Genomic DNA, 16,956 nt, shown 5'->3' with positions numbered 1-16,956 from the left:
ATGCGACGCTTTTCAAATTAGGGTAGTAACACATTCTTAACTGTAACAAGTGAAATAATTCAAAATAAATATTGGAATTTCAGATAATCAATGAAAAAATTTTAATGTATGTCCCGTACAATATTTGGGGCATATTTACACTAAAAGAGTAATGTCATCTCAAATTCACATTTGCCTGGGCAGCCTGTAGTTAGTCTGGCATGCTCCTCCACGAGATTGCCACATAGCTTGCTGTTACCTCATGCAGGTGTTTGCTCAACAGTCACCTTCTCATGAATGCCTTTTCCAACCATTTCATTTCAAATCACAGCCCACCTCCCACCTCCACTTCTCCCCAGATCCCTTTCAGCTCGACCACCAGCTTAAAACATAGTTTCCTGTTTATTTGCTCAGAATCTGTCTCCCTTAGTACAGAATATAATCTCATGAAGGCAGGGATTTTGATGGTATGTTCACCGCCTACATAAATCCCAGATGCCTACAATACTGGCCCATAGCAGCCTCTCAATAAATCCATACTGAGCAAATGCAAGCATAAATGCATTAGTGAGGCTCTGCTAGCTTTCTCCAGTGCCATGAGAGCAGGTGGTTTTTAGCAGTTCCTGGGAACAGACAAGAAAAGAGCCCGCAGCCTCTGCCCTCTGGTCGAGCTGGCAGTATCAAATATTTTCATTTATTCATCTAACGTACTTTGAGCACCCATTATCTGCCAGCGCAGTTTGTTGCCAGAGATGTTGACTAAATAATTTCACAGGGTCCTGTGGTTTGGAGGAGGAGATAGATATCAACACACACTAGGTGGATGGTTAATCACAGTGATCTCTCTATGGAGGGAAAGAGCAAGGACAGCATAATCTGGTCTGGTGGTCAGGGAGGACTTCTCAGATGAGCGGAGCTGGAGCTGAGATCTGAAGGCTGAGCCTGAGTTAACAAGAGCAGAAGTATGTAAACCAAGGCATGTAGTGGAGCAAAATTTTCCATCCCAAAATGTGTGTCTTTGGCATGTGGGTTACTTTAGGCTGAGTCTTTAAAAAACTAAACAGAAGAGAAATAGAAGGCCCCGGGAGCATGCAGGTGGCACAGTTGGTTAAGCGTCTAATTCTTGGTTTTGGCTCAGGTTGTGATCTCAGGGTCATGAGATGGAACCCTCTGTCGGGCTCAGTGCTCACCATGGAGTCTGCTTAAGATTCTCTCCCTCTCCCTCTGCCTCTCCTGTTGCTGCACTCGCGCACTTTCTCTCTCTCTCTCTCTCCCAAATAAATAAATAAATAAATATTAAAGCAAAAAAACAAAAAACAAAAAACACAGAAGCCTCAAGAGGAACATTTGACGTTCCTCTTAAATGTTTGAAAGAATTTTTATTTTTTTTTTAAAGATGGCTTTTTTTTTAAAAGATTTTATTTATTTATTCATGAGAGACACACACAGAGAGAGAGGCAGAGACACAGGCAAAGGGAGAAGCAGGCTCCATGCAGGGAGCCCGACGTGTGACTCGATCCTGGGGCCCCAGGATCATGCCCTGGGCCAAAGGCAGGTGCTAAACCTGAGCCACCGGGGCTGCCCTTGAAAGAATTTAGATAGAAGACTTGCTCAGGAGAAGAGCCATCACCATAGATAACTACATAATATGAACTAGTGGTGGTGACAGGGAGGAAACAACAATGCCTGTTTGATCAAAGTCCTCTCTATGCACCAGCAAACATTTGTTTACCAAACACTATTTTCATTCTTCCTGTAAATGATTTCCCTTCCCTTTAAGGCCCTGGACCCTTACCCCATCTCCTTAGTCCAAAATGACACATGTACTTCATTTTGCCTGACTGTCTTTGGAATATCTTATGTTGATGTGGGTTCCCCATACATACATAATTAAATTTTATTTTCTTCTGCTAATCTGTCTCATGTCAATTTAATTCTTAGACTTGCAAAAACCTTGAGTAATAAGGGAAAAGTTCTCCTCCCCAGCAGTTGGTGTAGCCTGCAGGATGAACTTCCGTAGCCGGACACTGTTCACTTTGAGGTGCTGGGGCTGAGAGATACTGGGGCATCCGATAAAAGCTGGCAGACGATGAGATTTCTTACCACATAAGCCTCACAAATCTCTGTCTGTGGGATCTGATGGAAATGAAAAAGATGGTCTTCCCCAACCACCAGAACCCTTTCTGAATTTAGAGTTGCAGGGAAAAAAATATTTGTAGACTAATTCCTTGGGAACAGCAACTTTGGGAAATACTTGTTATGAGTATTCTTGTTTTGTATTGATCCTTTTCCTCCCAGAGACGATCATTGTTTTCGTTTGTCTCTGTCTTTTGTCTCATTTGTCATAATGCATGGAGAACAAGAGGTCTGATTAGGTTTTCCTTTCATGCTGGTCTATGTCGAAAGAGTGTGGCTCTATGACGAGTGAGAATATTCTCTGGACTCTGCCAACCAGACAATGCATGTAGTGGCGTGCATCTGGCAGACAGCCAAAGAGGCTGTGGATCCAACAGCCATCAATTTAAACACACTTCACTCTCTTTGTCCAACCACACCAGCTCTGAGGGGAATCATCACAGGGGTCCTGGTCCATAAGGGGCCTTTGTCATCTCAACCTTCATCATGAATGTGGGTCACACCCCATTTGCAGCTAAATTTTTTTAGGCTAAGTTTGGGAGTGAACTTTCTGGATCCTGTGAGGGCTGTATTTTTTTTTCTTTTTTTTGGCACATTATGTCTCCTTTTCCTCCAAAAAGGGTCACCGTTTTTGTCTCTGTCTGTTATACTGTTTGTCATAAAAAGCAAGGTGATGGGACAGAATGCAGGCACAGGTCCTCCTACCCTCCTCTCAGAGCCAGCATTCTACACCAGCAAGTTCACAATTCTCACCAGGCCAGCGTCTGTTTCGTCAAACTATGCTGCGTGCTAATGTGAACGTGAGGCAAAGACAGTTGCTAAGGGACTTCTTGCAAGCCAAAGCTACAAAATTGGTGGATATGGGTTAGGCATTGAAGACCCGTTAGGGTGCTCACCTCCCTAACCCAGAGTCTCCCATATTAGGATAAATTGGTCATGGAATGGGTTAGATTGACACTAGGTCAACCAACCAACCTCAAGAAAATTTCTTTGCAATAAGATACTCTGGAAAAAAAAAAGCATCCCACAATACCCAACCACACAACACATTTCCTCTTAGATATTAGTTTGGCTCCAAGAGACCCATGTCTTAGCTAAAGCTGTTAATGTGCATATACGAAAAATCAGATGTGGTCACTAATTTGGCAGGTCAAAATGTGGGATGCACCCCATTTGTGGGTAGATCTTTCTTGGCTGGTTTTGGAAGTGCACTCCCTGGATCTTGTGAGGGCTGTGTATTATGCACCGTCTCGTGGGTTTCCTCACCACAGCAGCTCTTGTATGGATAATCTTCATGCCAGTTGCTGTGTGGCCACTCAGAAAAAACATCAGAGACATTCAGACTCCAAACCAGGGAAATCTAACAGATTGCCACTGCCTACTTTCACCCCATAAAGATGCTCAAGCTGAACATCTAAAAATCTTTTCTTTCTTTAGGATTTATTTTCTTATTTGAGAGAGCAGGGAGTACAGGGGAGAGGGAGAGAGAATCCCAAGCAGACTCCACAATGAGCCTGGAACCCAAAATGGGGCTCGATCTCAAAACCCCAAGATCATGACCTGAGTTGTAACCAAGAGCAGGACACTTAACTGTGCCACCCAAGCATCCCTAAAAATCTTTTTGATTGGTTACCTTCAGAACTCAGAAAGTGGGTTTATAATTTGTTGCTGTCATTAACCATTGTTTTTCTCTTATTTTCATAGAAATGCCTCTTATTTAATACCTGGTTACTTGAACCACAGGCCTAACTTTGTGATTACACTTGCATCACCATCTCCTGAAATAAGTTTAACTGAACTGACCTATTGTCAGGACTAAGAGACTGTTTCTATGGGAGGAAACAATCTACCAACTCAGCTTCTGGACTGTGGGACCTCTCAGACAAATTTCAGCGGCTAGATTATAGGGAAGCAATATTTGCCACCCCAAAATTGTGTGTCTTTGGCCTGTGTATTATTTTAGACCAATTATTTAAAAAGAGAGAGAGATGGGGCAGTCCGGGTGGCTCAGCGGTTTAGCATCGCCTTCAGCCCAGGGCCTGATCCTGGGGTCCTCGGATCGGGTCCCGCATGGAGCTCCCTGCATGGAGCCTGCTTCTCCCTCTGCCTGTGTCTCTGCCTCTCTCTCTCAATCTCTGTGTCTCAAATAAATAAATAAATAAATAAATAAATAAATAAATAAAATATTTTTTTTAAAAAGAGAGAGAGAGAAAGAGAGAGAGAGAGAGAGAGGAACGCCTGTGTGGTTCAGTGGTTGAGCATCTGCCTTTGCCTCAGGTCGTGATCCCGGAGTCCTAGGATCGAGTCCATCGGGGTCCCTGCAGGGAGCCTGCTTTTCCCTCTGCCTGTGTCTCTGTCTCTCTCTCTGTGTCTCTCACAAATAAATAAATAAAATATTTTCAAGAAATTAAAAATTAAAAAAACAAAAAAGAAGAAGGCCTTCCCTTAAATGCCTAAAAGAATTTTTTTTTTTCCTAAAAGAATTTAGATAGAGGACCTACTTCAGGAAAACTGCTATCTTTTTGGATAACAGTATCACATGAACTAGGGGTGGTAGGCAGGGAGGAACCTAGCAGAGCCTGTTTGATCAAAGTCCATTTTTTTGTGTCATTGTTTCTAAATGTGCCCAGCAAACATCTGTTTACCAAATATTTACTCTTTCCATTCATCCTGCAAATGGACTTTCCTTCCCCTCAAAGCCCCAGGCCCCTTTCCCTTTCTCCTTAGTCCAGAATGACACATATACCTCTTCTTGCCTGACCATCTTTGGAATCTCTGTTTATGTAGACTCCCTGTACATATATAATAAAATTCTACTTTCTCCTGCTAATCTGCCTTATATCAATGTAATTCATAGGACAGCCATTATCTTGAAGGGTAGAGGAAAATAGAGGACAGCACTCCAAGGAGGAAGTACAGTTAATTGAGTGCCCTGAGATGGCACAGGAGGGGAAGGAAGGCTGGCACAGCATCAGCACTTACTGGAGAGCATGTGGCTCGAGCTGTGCCTGGGAAGGGACTGGCTCCAGGGGCCCCCTAATTGAGATGATGACCCCTAGCATCTTCCCAAGTACAACTCCCCCCACTCCACCACATCCCCACCCCATTCTCATCCACAAGGGTGTGGACTGCCATCACCCCCCAGGGACAGCCACCTTGATCTCTGTCCTCTTTAACTAACCAAGAAGTTATGAAGTGACTGGTAGGGGCCCTCCTATCCCTGTGCCTCACTCATTCTCTGAGGCAGTGTGGAGTTGGGGGCAAACAAGGGCCCAGGAGGCAAAGTTGAGGCAGAGCCATTGCCCTCTTTATTATTTTTTTTTAAGATTTTATTTATTTATTCATGAAAGACACAGAGGGGCAGAGACACAGACAGAGGGAGAAACAGGCTCCATGCAGGGAGCCCGATGCGGGACTCAATCCCAGGACCCCAGGATCACACCTTGAGCCTAAGGGAGACGCTCAACCACTGAGACACCCAGGGGTCTTCACTGCCCTCTTTAAATCAGTTTCTTCAACAGTAAAATAATAAAGAATTGCACAAGCTGAGCTCAGTTTAATTCCATTTCTAAAAAAAATCTCTGATCTGAAAATATGGTACAACTAGCTTATTTTTTCCTTAAAAAGTAGGTTTACTGTTGTTTTTCCAATTGTAGAGTAATACTGAATAATAGATAATGTGTAAAATATAGAAAAATAGAGAGGAAAAAACCAAAATCTTTTCTGTTCCCCTTCATTCAAAGATTAGTAGTTTGGGGGCACCTGGCTGGCTCAGTCAGAAGACCATGAGACTCTTGCTCTCTGGGTTGCAAGTTCAAGCGTCACTTTGGTTGTAGAGATTACCCCCCCAAAAAAACAGATAAACTTAAAAAAAATGTTTTAAGATAACTAGTATGAAAATGTTAGTGTGTTTTTCCCATTTCTCAGTATTAGATTACTTTTGTCTTGATAGCCATCAGCAAACTATATATTAAATATTGGGTTTATCTGTTTTCACTTACTTCAAAAACAATCACTTGGTCATATTGTAATAAACTTTTCACAAATAGTATTCATGAACTTATTCCCTTAATGTCGGGCATTTAGATGACATTATTACCATTTCTGACATTGCTGATAATGCTGTAACTGGTATTTTGGTGCAGAAAGTTTTCTTACATTTAGAATTCTTTCCTTACTTTAAAGTCCCATAAGTAAAATTACTAGATCAAAAAGTATAAGCATTTTCAACTTCTTAATATTATTGAAAAATTACTTTCCAAAAGCATTTTGCCAGTGTACACACCCAATAGCAGTATATGACTCCCTGTCTCACTGGCAATTTTCTTCTTGAAAATATCTGTAATTTTTTTAAAAAGATTTTATTTATTTATTTGAGAGAGAGAGATAGGGAGTGCAAGAATGAGAGGGAGAGAGAGAGAGTGGGAGAAGCAGACTCCTTGATGAGCAGGGAACCCAACACCAGGACCCTGGGATCATGACCCAAGCTGAAGGCAGATGCTTTAACCAACTGAGCCCCCTGGGCACCCTGAAAATATCTGCAGTTTATTGAGAGGGGGTGGAAGGATGCATTTCATCATTTTTCTGATTTGTGTCTCTTTGACCTTTGGTGTAAACATTTTCCATCTTTGGCCTAAATTCTGAATCCAAAACTTCAGTGTTCTAAGTTCTAAATCTAACTCGAATTGCCTTCCAATTTAATTTTCACTTGGAATATTTTCACAATGATTTATGGGGTTTGGATAATGCTCAGTTATAAAATAGTGCTTGTTTTCAGAAATCTGGAAAAATACAGAAGTATTCAGAAGAACATAAAGATCAGCCATAGTCCCAGAAATGCAGAAATAAACACTCCTAACATTTTGCCATATGTATTTAAATTCTTTAAAGGAAAAAATCTAAAAACAATAAAAAATAAAAATAAAGGAAAAAAAATCTTCCTTCTTTTTTGCTTTCTTGAATTTGATGCTGACACTTGGGGGCTGTGGGCTCCACTGAAGGCTTCTAGCACTGGGAGACACTTGCCAAGACTTGTTTGGATCCCCCAAATATTCACTGTGCTTCTCCCTGCCCCGCCCCCCATTTCCCTTTCTAGATATGGCAGCTGCAACAGCAGAATTTATCTCTGCTTCCTATCAGAAACATCACGAAAAGTTAATGACAGGACCAAAATAGGCATAAATCCAAAAGACAAAGAAACTGGGAAAGGAAATGATGATCAGAGATGCCCACAAAATTTAGGAAGGCAAAGAGCAAGAGACAAAGGAGAGCCAGCATCCTTCCATGGAGAAAGCGGGAATCTGAACCCCAGGGGAGGGGGATTAGTAGCTGGGAGAGTCTGAGCAGCCGGCTCAGGACTAGGAGGCACCAGACAAGGGGAGGCCATGATGACCTGAATGAACATTCTGGCACTGGGGTCCTGGGGCCCAGCAACTAAGTGAACTCAATGTCCCATCCTCTGGCAAAGCCTCCCAGGGCCTCACAGGCAGAGTTGGAGGAGATAGTTGGGAAAGAGGAGGGTGAAAGCAGAGGTGGACCTTGTGGGGTGCAGCTTCTGGGCAGACCTCAGCATGTGACCTGATTCCAGGGACCCTCAATATCTGTGGAAGCTCCTGGGGACAGTACCCAGGATGCGGCGTGGCTGAGACACTCACGCCTCCTCCCTCTTCCCTGCGGCAAGAACTGGCCCTCCTCATCCAAAGCCACCCACTTCCCTTCCTTCAGATGTATTGAAAGGAGGACATTTGAGCATAAGGATACCAGGGTCCAGTTGTCCTGGTGGGTGAGAGTCACAATCCCTGGTACCTAACAGCCAGCTCTGCTCCCGTGGAGGGGGACCCGCATTTATTAAACACTAACGGGGCGCTCCTTACACGATTTGGTCACCTCAGCAAGTCTGTGAGGAAGAACCATGATTCTTCCAGGCTCTGAGGAGAGAAACGTGAGAAGCTAAGGGACGCCCCACAGGCCGGTCGTGGTGCCCAGGCCTCTGTGCGGGTCACCCAAGCACACTGGAGAATAAAGCAGCTTCTTTGCCTGCCGGGGGCTGACTTACCTCAGGAGAGATGGGAGAGCAACCGACCAAGTGCTCCGGAGCCGGGTCAGAACAGGGTCAGTGCTGTAGAAGCACAAGGAAGGATGGCGGGAAGGATCCAGACACCAGTCTGACGAAGGGGGCATCGAGGTCGACCCCGGTGAGGAGAAGGTCTCTTCAGGCCTCTTGGAGACAAAGCAGCCTGAGTGTCAGGGACACACGCTGTAGTGGTCAGCTGGGACCAGCCGTGGGCTCCTGGAAGGCCACAGGCAGCGACAGACAGGGCTTGCCTTAGGGACAGCCCCTCTGGCAGTGTGTGCAGGACAGCTTCCAGAAGGCAGAGTCTGGGCGGGGGGCGCAGACAGGAGGGGAAGTAGAAGATGGCTACCGAGGGGCCAGGAGACACGGCTTTACTGTCCACTCTTCTGTGATGTGTGTTTATGCATTAATTTCCCCTCCAAAAACCCTTTTGGAAAATGGACCAATGAGTGGATTGTTTATTTATTTATTTATTTATTTATTTATTTATTTATTTATTTATTTATTTTAAAGATTTCTTTTATTATTTATTCATGAGACACACGGAGAGAGAGGCAGAGACACATGAGAGGGAGAAGCAGGCTCCATGCAGGGAGCCCGACGTGGGGCTCGATCCCAGGACCCCAGTCACTCACACCCTGAGCCGAAGGCAGACGCTCAACCTCTGAGCCACCCAGGTGCCCAAATGGATTGTTTAAATTTGGTCAATACATACAATGGAATATTAGCCTTAAATAGTAGTCAGAAGGAAATTCTGACGTGAGTTGTAACGTGAGTGAACCCTGAGGACATTATGCCGGACCCAAGAAGACAGATGCTATTGGATGCCACTTACATGAGGCACGGAGAGTAGCCAGCCTTGTGGAGACCGACAGTAGAAGGATGTTGCCAGGGATGGAGGGGAGGGGGGATGGAGGGTTGTTGTTTAGTGGGAATGGGGTTTTAATTTGGGAAGATGGAAGAGGTCTGGAGATAGCTGCCCAGCACTGGGAATGCACTTAGCGCCGCTGAATTCCACACTTAGAGATGGTTGGTTGAGGTGGCCAATTTTATGTCTATTTTACCACAACAGAGAAAAAAAAAAAAAAAAAACAGACCAGTGAAAGACATAGAAGAATACTGCTCTGTCTCTGGGTTGGAGTGTCTGAGAGCGTGGAGGCCGTGAACAGAGACAGGCTGGGGAAGACGGGGTGCAGGGGTGCGGGGAAATGACGTCAGCTCTTGGTGGCCACGTGGCGGGTGCCTTCTGTGCACTGCATCTGGGAGGTGCGTTGCCCTCAGCATCTCTAAGCCTCACAGGGCAGGTGCGCCTGTTTCAGACTCGTCACAGGGGAGCTCACAGGCTTGGGACCGGGGGTGTGGGGGACCCCAGGCCCATCCATCTCACTGCACCATGCCCCAGGCTGGGCTTGGGATGCCAGTGCACCATCTCTGGCCGGCTGCCGGGTGAGGTGGAGCTCGGAAGGGGACAGTCAGAGGGCCACTGTCCTGAATGGAGATCCTGGTAGAGCCACAGGCCTGGCCGAGTGGGAGGCAAGCCCTGGAGGAAGTCCTGCACTTATGACGCTGCCCCTACCATGGGGGCTGCTGTGACGAGAGCTCCTCCCGCAGAAGCGTCTACCCCCAGTGTCCCCGGGTTAAGACCTGGGCCTTTAGTCCCTGCCGGGCAGCTGACTCTGAGGCCTCCACCAACCATGAGGAGAGGAAGCAGCTCAAAGTGACCTCATTCTAAATCAGGCCGGCTCCATGGGTCCCCGTGAACACTCAGGAGCACACTTGGCAGTGAGGAGCCAGCCAGGAGGAGAGGGACACCCTGCAGTCCACCGAGACAGCAGGAGCATCTCCCCAGAAGCCGAGCGGCCAGCCACCCTGGGCTCTCTCAGGAAGGTGCAAGGCCAGACAAGGCCTCCTCGTGGATTTGGTTTTTGGGTAAGGGGGAGATTCTGGGGGTGCTGTGCAAACTCCCAAGCCAGGTAAGGAAAAAAAATTGTACAGGTTTCAAGGAGAGGCCACTTCCTACCTATAAATAATAGAAGCATCCAGAAGAGCCTTCTGCCAATTGATCTGGAGACTGGGAAGAGGTCCCATAGTTATTAATAACCCCTGTGTTCTGGGAACTGATTTCATGTACCAGACAAAGGGATTAAAAAGTTGCTGTTGAAGGCAAAGTGCTTTTAGCCAGAGCTCCACTTTCTGTTCTCCCAATAAATGCACATTTTTGTCTTTGGGAACACTCGGAGTTGATTGGCCCCTTGACACCTCTGGTGAGCTAGGAGCTGTGCAGTTGATTGGCACACTTTTATGACCGCTCCAACTTCCCAGGGGACTTTCTGTGGCCACCCCTATCTCAGTCTGCCCTGAGAGTGGGGGTGAAAACAGTGCCTGCGTGTTTTGGGACACGGCTGAGGACGGAGCCACTCAGGGCCCCAGCAGTGGTCCTGTTGGAATCCCGGGAGATGGAACCTTTGTTGATCAATCCTTGTGCAGGTAGCTGTGGACAGAGTTGCTGTGACGTTGGCTACATGGCTGCCCTTTCGCGTCCCTGGGTCTATGCAGGAGGAGGCTACAGATGAATAGGTTGGGACCTGAGAGCGTGTCGAAGAAACAGTCTCCTATGGAAACACTCTTTGGAAATGACAGTCAGCAACCTTGACTCACTAAACTTTGAGCGACTTGAGGGGAGGCTCTGTGCACCCAGATGAGACACAAGATCAACCAATTTGTAAGTTAAGATTGAATTAATTGAGTGATGTTGTAACAGAATTATTTCAAAAGATAACTAACTACTATTTACTCCCTCGCTGTGAGGATTTGCTTCACCCTCCAAGCCAAGGAGACAAGAATGACCCCTAGTCTTGTCCATGACCCCCTCCACAGGTGGGGTCCTCAGCCCTCAAAGCAGGGACCAGAGCACATCTTTGGCCAGACACGGTTTCCTTCCGGCTCCGTGACTCCCTCACTGCTCAGCCCTGGTCAAGTCCATGTTTCCTCTGGGCGCTCAGTGTGCTCAATGTATTCAGAGGTAAATTCTTCACTACCCCCTTCCTGCAACCCTCTGTCTCCTGATGAAAAACTAGGCCAGAGGTTTGCTCACTCTCTCAGAGCTTCCCACCTGGATGACTACAAAAGCCACCCACCTGGCTCTTTGTCTCTTTCAACACCATTTCCTTGCTGCAGGAAGACTGATTTTTTTAAAAAGATTTTATTTATTTATTTGAGAGAGAGCAAGAGAAAGAACACAAATTGGGGGAGGGGCAGAGGCAGAGAGAGAATCATTTTTTAAAAATATTTTATTTATTTATTTTTAAGATTTTATTTATTTATTTAAGAGAGAGTGCACAAGCATGGGGAGAGGTGGAGGGAAAGGGAGAAGCAGACTCTGCTGAGCAGGGAGTCAGACATGGGGCTCCATCCCAGGACCCCAGAATCATGACCTGAGCCAAAGGCAGCCGCTTAACCAACTGAGCCACTCAGCTGCCCCTAGATTTTATTTATTTATTCATGAGAGACACAGAGAGAGAGAGATGCAGAGACACAGGCAGAGGGGGAAGCAGGCTCCCCACAGGGAGCCAGACGGGGGACTTGATCCCGGGTCTTCAGGATCAGCCCCTGGGCCAAAGGCAGCGCGAGCTACCAGGGCTGCCCCTTTTTTTTTTTAATCACTCTTTGGGGCACCTGGGTGGTTCAGTCCGCTAAGTGTCTGCCTTTGCTCAGGTCGTGATCCCAGGGTCCTGGAATGAAGCCCCACATCAGGCTCCTGGCTCAGTGGGGAGTCTGCTTCTCCCTCTCCCTCTGCCCCTTCCCACCTCTTGTGCTCACTCTCTCTCTCTCTACTCTGTCAAATAAGTAAATAAAATCTAAAAAAGTTTTTAAAATAAAACACAATTTGAAGTGGCTAAAATCAAAAAGACTAATGTTACCAAGTGTTGACACAGCTGTGGAGGGACTGGAACCCTCACATACTTTGGCTGCTAATACAAAATGGGCTCTCTGGAAAAAGAGTTCGGTAATTTCTTTTTCTTTTTTTTAAGTAATCTCTATATCCAACGTAGACCTTGAACTCAGGACCCTGAGATCAAGAGTCACGTGCTCTACTGACAGAGCCAGCCAGGTGCCCCTTGGCAGCTCTTTCTTATAAACATGCACTTCCCAAAAAGAAAAAAAAATAAAATAAACATGCACTTCCCATATGACCTAGCAGCCCCACTTCTGGGTATTGACTGAAGATAAATGGAAACTTGTTCACACAAAGACTTCTACTTGCTTTTCAGAAAAGTTTTATCTGTAATACACAAATATTGGAAACAACCCAAACGTCCATCAACTAGTGAGCAAATTATAGGAATCAGACAAAGGAATACTAATTAGCAATTTAAAAGCATGAACTAGGGGTACCTGGGTAGCTCAGTAAGTTAAGCATCTGCCTTCTGTTCAGGTCATGATCCTAGGGCCCTGGGATCGAGTTCTGAACCCCACACTGGGTCTGCATCTCCCTCTCCCTCTGCCCCTCCCCCCAGGCTCATGCTCTCTTGCTCTCTTCAATCAATCAATCAATCAAAACATGAAATATTTCTGGACACATCAAAATAGATGAATCCTAAAAGCATAATACAGAGAAGTATTTTTAAAGAAGATTTTATTTATTTGAGAGAAAGAGTGAGCATGCATGTGAGCATGGGGAAGGTGAGGGGCAGAGGGAGAAGCAGGCTCCCTGCTGAGCAGTGGAGACTGTCACACGGGGCTGGATCCCAGGACTCTGGGATCATGACCAGAGCCAAAGGCATATAATTAACCGACCGAGCCACCCAGGTGCCCCTCAAAAGCATGATACAAAAGAAAGAAGAAGCTAGATACAGAGGACTACATATGTATGATTCCATTTATATGAAATTATAAAAAAAGGCAAAACTATTGTTCCAGGAAGCTGATTAGTGGTTGTTCAGGGCAGGAGGCAGGGCGATTGACTACAAAGGGCACAAAAGAATTTTCTGGGTGATGATGAATTTATAATTGTATACATTTGTCAAAATTCAAATAAATCTAATTTTAAAAATAATGGCATCTAATAAAGACAACAACCTCTTCCCTCCCCAGTCTGCACAATGATGAAAGAATGGTAGAGGGTCACACAATATGGAGGCTCAAGATAAGCTATGTTGGGGACACCTGGGTGGCTCAGTGGTTGGGCATCTGCCTTTGGCTCAGGGCATGATCCAGGAGTCTGGGATCAAGTCCCGCATCGGGCTCCTTGTGGGGAGCCTGCTTCTCCCTCTGCCTGTGTCTCTGCCTGTCTCTCTGTGTCTCTCATGAATAGATAAAGTCTTAAAAAAAAAAAAAGATAAGCTATGTTAGGTATCAAGTTCTGTCAGCGAGGGGCTGTGTTGGCTGTGCTGTGGAAGAGGTGGCCCTGTGCAATATTCTTCGAAGGCCGTGGTTCTCAATCTTTGGTAGGAATCGAGACAGCCTGGGCAATGGGGCAAAAATGCAAAGGCCCAAGTCCTACCCTACTGCAGTGAGCTTGGGCCTCTGGGTTCCTTATTAGGCTCACCCGCTCCCAGAATGCCCTGAACGCTTTTCTGATCTCTGGCATTGGGTTAAGTCCACCTGTTACATGTCCATACCGTTCTTGCTTTTCATAACACATATTTCTTTTACAATTGCTTCTTAGGCATCCATCTTCTATGCTGGATAGCAAGCTCTGTGAGGGCTGGGACCTGATCACCAATGCTTGGAATGTGCCTGACACCCTGTTAATATATCTCTTCTTTGACCAGGGTCTTGAGGGAATGCCTGGGGGGTTCAGGGAGGCTGAAATCAAGACTGTAGCCCAGTGAGTAAGAGCTGAATCAGTCCTGTCCTTGCAAAACCAGAGAAGCTACACATTTGGACTAGTCTTCCTGGTAACAGACAGGTGTGTAATGGGTTTCCTTAGTAAACTAAGCTTTACAATAAATCCAGGTGTGGGGTTTGCCCTCCCAAGAGTCCACTTTTTGTGGACAAATTAAAGCTACAATGAGAGATTTCTCAACAGCCACAAGAAAGGCTAAAATTAAAGAGCCCGACCATGCCAAGTATTGGCAAGGATGGGGAGCAACTGAGAATCATACAATGCTGTTGAAAATACGAAACTGCTTTAGAAACAGTCTGAGGTTCCTACAGAGTTTTTTTTTTAAGATTTTATTCATTTATTCATTAGAGACAGAGAGAGAGAGAGAGAGAGAGAGAGGTAGATACACAGGCAGAGGGAGAAGCAGGCTCCATGCAAGGAGCCTGACATGGGACTTGATCCCAGGACTCCAGGGTCATGCTCTGGGCTGGAAGCAGGCGCCAAACCTCTGAGCCACTCGGGGATCCCATCCTACAGAGTTAAAATACATTGATCATATGCCCAGAGATCCCATGTGGGTATGTACCCAAATGAAATGAAAACAGGTTCGTTCAAAGCCTTGTACCTGAATGTTTAGACAGCTTTATTTTTTATTTATCTTTTTTCTGAGACTTTTTTAAAAAACTGAAGTATAGTTGACACACAATGTTACTTTAGTTTCAAGTGTACAACATCTAGTGATTCGGTAGGTCTAAAATTACGCCGTGCTCACCACAAGTAAAGCTGCCATATGTCACCATAAAATGCTATTATTTATTTTTTAAAGAGTTTTAAATTTTTTATTTATTTGAGAGAGAGAACATGAATGAGGGGAAGGAGAGGGAGAAAATCTGAAGCAGACTCCCCACTGAGCAGGGATCCCGAAGCAGGGCTCGATCCCAGGACCCTAAGGTCATGATGTGAGCCGAGGGCAGACACTTAACTGACTGAGCCACCCAGGTGCCCCTATGCAATGCTATTATAATGCCACTGATTATATTCCCTGTACTGTGCCTTTTATTCCTGTGACATATTCATTCCCTAACTGGAAGCCTCTGGCTCCCACTCCCCTGCACTCATTTTGCCCATTTCTCCACCCCCTCCCCTCTGGCAACCATCAGTTGGTTCTCTGTATTTATGGATCTGTTTCTAGAGCAGCTTTATTAACAACAAACTGGAAACAATCCAAATGCCCATGAGCTAGTAAAGGGACAAACCGTCTTCATTCACGCAGCAGGATACTACCCAGAATAAAAAGGACAACCTACTGGTACATGGATGAGCCTGACTGCATTAGGTTCTGTGAAGAAAGCAGACACAAATGAGTGTGTGCTGCATGATTCCACTTAAATAAGATTTAGGATTTTTAAATTTTATTTTTTATTTTTTATTATTTTAAAAATTTTTTATTTATTCATGAGAGACACAGAAAGAGAGAGGCAGGGACACAAGCAGAGGGAGAAGTAGGCTCCATGCAGTGAGCCTGATGTGGGACTTGATCCCGGAACTCCAGGATCATGCCCCTGGCTGAAGGCAGGCACGCTTAACTGCTGAGCCACCCAGGCATCCCGAGGATTTTTTTTTAAGATTTTTAAATTTATTTAAGAGACACAGAGAGAGAGAAGGAGTGGGAGGATAGGGAGAGGGAGAGAATATCAGGCAGACTCCCTGCTAAGCAAGGAGCCCAGGATGGGCTTTGATCCCAAGACCCATGAGATCATGACCTGAGCCAAAACCAAGAGTTGGATGCTTAAGCCACCCAGGTGCCCCTCCATTCCTATAAAATTATAGCACAGGCAAACTGTGGGGACAGAGATGAGATCAGTGGTTGCTAGGAGCCAGGGGAAGGGGGAGAAGTTGGCAGCAAAGGGACATGAGGGAACTTTTAGGGTGATGAAAATAACCTTTTTTTTTTTTAAGATTTTATTTATTCATGACAGACACACACAGAGAGAGAGGCAGAGAAACAGGCAGAGGGAGAAGCAGGCTCCATGCAGGGAGCCCGACGTGGGACTCGACCCCAGGTCTCCAAGATCCCGGAGCCCTGGGCTGAAGGCGGTGCTAAACCGCTGAGCCACTGAGGCTGCTCGTGATGAAAATATTCTGTATCTCCATTGTGGTAGTGTGTGCATTTGTCCAAATTCTTTCAACTGTACACTTAAAATTTTAAAATAAAATAAATGTTACTGTACGTAAATTATATCTCAATAAAGCTGAATTTTTAAGCTGATTTTTTTAAATCTCTTTGATTTTTATTTCATTATACATATACATTTTTAGTAAGCTTTTATATCCAACATGAGGCTTGAACTCACAACCCTGAGATCAACAGTTGTATGTGCTACCAAATGAGCCAGCCAGGTGCCCCAAAGCTGATTTTTTTTAAATGAGGGACAGTTGGGGTGCCCAGGTGGCTCAGTTGGTTGAGCGTCTGACTCCTGATTTTGGCTCAGGTCATTGTCTAAGAGTCCTGAGATCAAGCCCCATGTTGGGCTCCACGCTCAGTGGGGAGTCTGCTTGTGATTTTTCCCTCCTCTCCCTCTGCCCCCCTCTGCTCACACACTCGCATGTGCTCTCTCTCAAATAAATAAATAAATCTAAATAATAATAATTTTAAAAAGAACAGTAAGGGCTTTTTGAATAGCAAAAAAGGGAAAATAGGTTTAAAGTTTTGTTCCTGGGACGCCTGGGTGGCTCAGCGTTTTAGCGCCGCCTTAAGCCCAGGGCCTGATCCTGGGGACCCGGGATCAAGTCCCACGTTGGGCTCCCTGCATGGAGCCTGCTTCTCCCTCTGCCTGTGTCTCTGCCTCTCTCTCTCTCTCTCTCTCTCTCTGTGTGTGTGTGTGTCTCTCATGAATAAATAAATAAAATATTTTTAAAAATAAAATAAAAATAAAGTTTT

General features: G+C 45.4%; 1 protein-coding gene across 8 annotated transcripts in view; it reads left to right on the top strand.

Moving 5' to 3' along the window:
* The window catches only part of LOC144291669 (uncharacterized), a 47,140-nt gene extending 30,446 nt beyond the window's left edge, over positions 1-16,694 (top strand). Inside the window, exons 2-4 of one of the 8 annotated variants that reach the window (XR_013359052.1) lie at positions 10,676-10,910; positions 13,963-14,099; positions 15,975-16,689. Coding sequence is in view for 1 of the 8 variants with exons in the window: in XM_077861352.1 (XP_077717478.1) it covers positions 13,857-13,880 (24 nt within the window). In the remaining 7 variants the exon portion in view is untranslated. The other 7 variants (XR_013359056.1, XR_013359050.1, XR_013359055.1 and 4 more) reach the window with 7 other exon arrangements.
* Positions 16,695-16,956: the final 262 nt, after the last annotated feature.

Source organism: Canis aureus, chromosome 20 (genome assembly GCF_053574225.1).
Source record: "Canis aureus isolate CA01 chromosome 20, VMU_Caureus_v.1.0, whole genome shotgun sequence".
Classification (NCBI taxonomy): domain Eukaryota; kingdom Metazoa; phylum Chordata; class Mammalia; order Carnivora; family Canidae; genus Canis; species Canis aureus.
The sequence above is the reverse complement of the archived record's forward strand: the minus strand, read 5'-3'. Positions and strand labels throughout refer to the sequence as shown.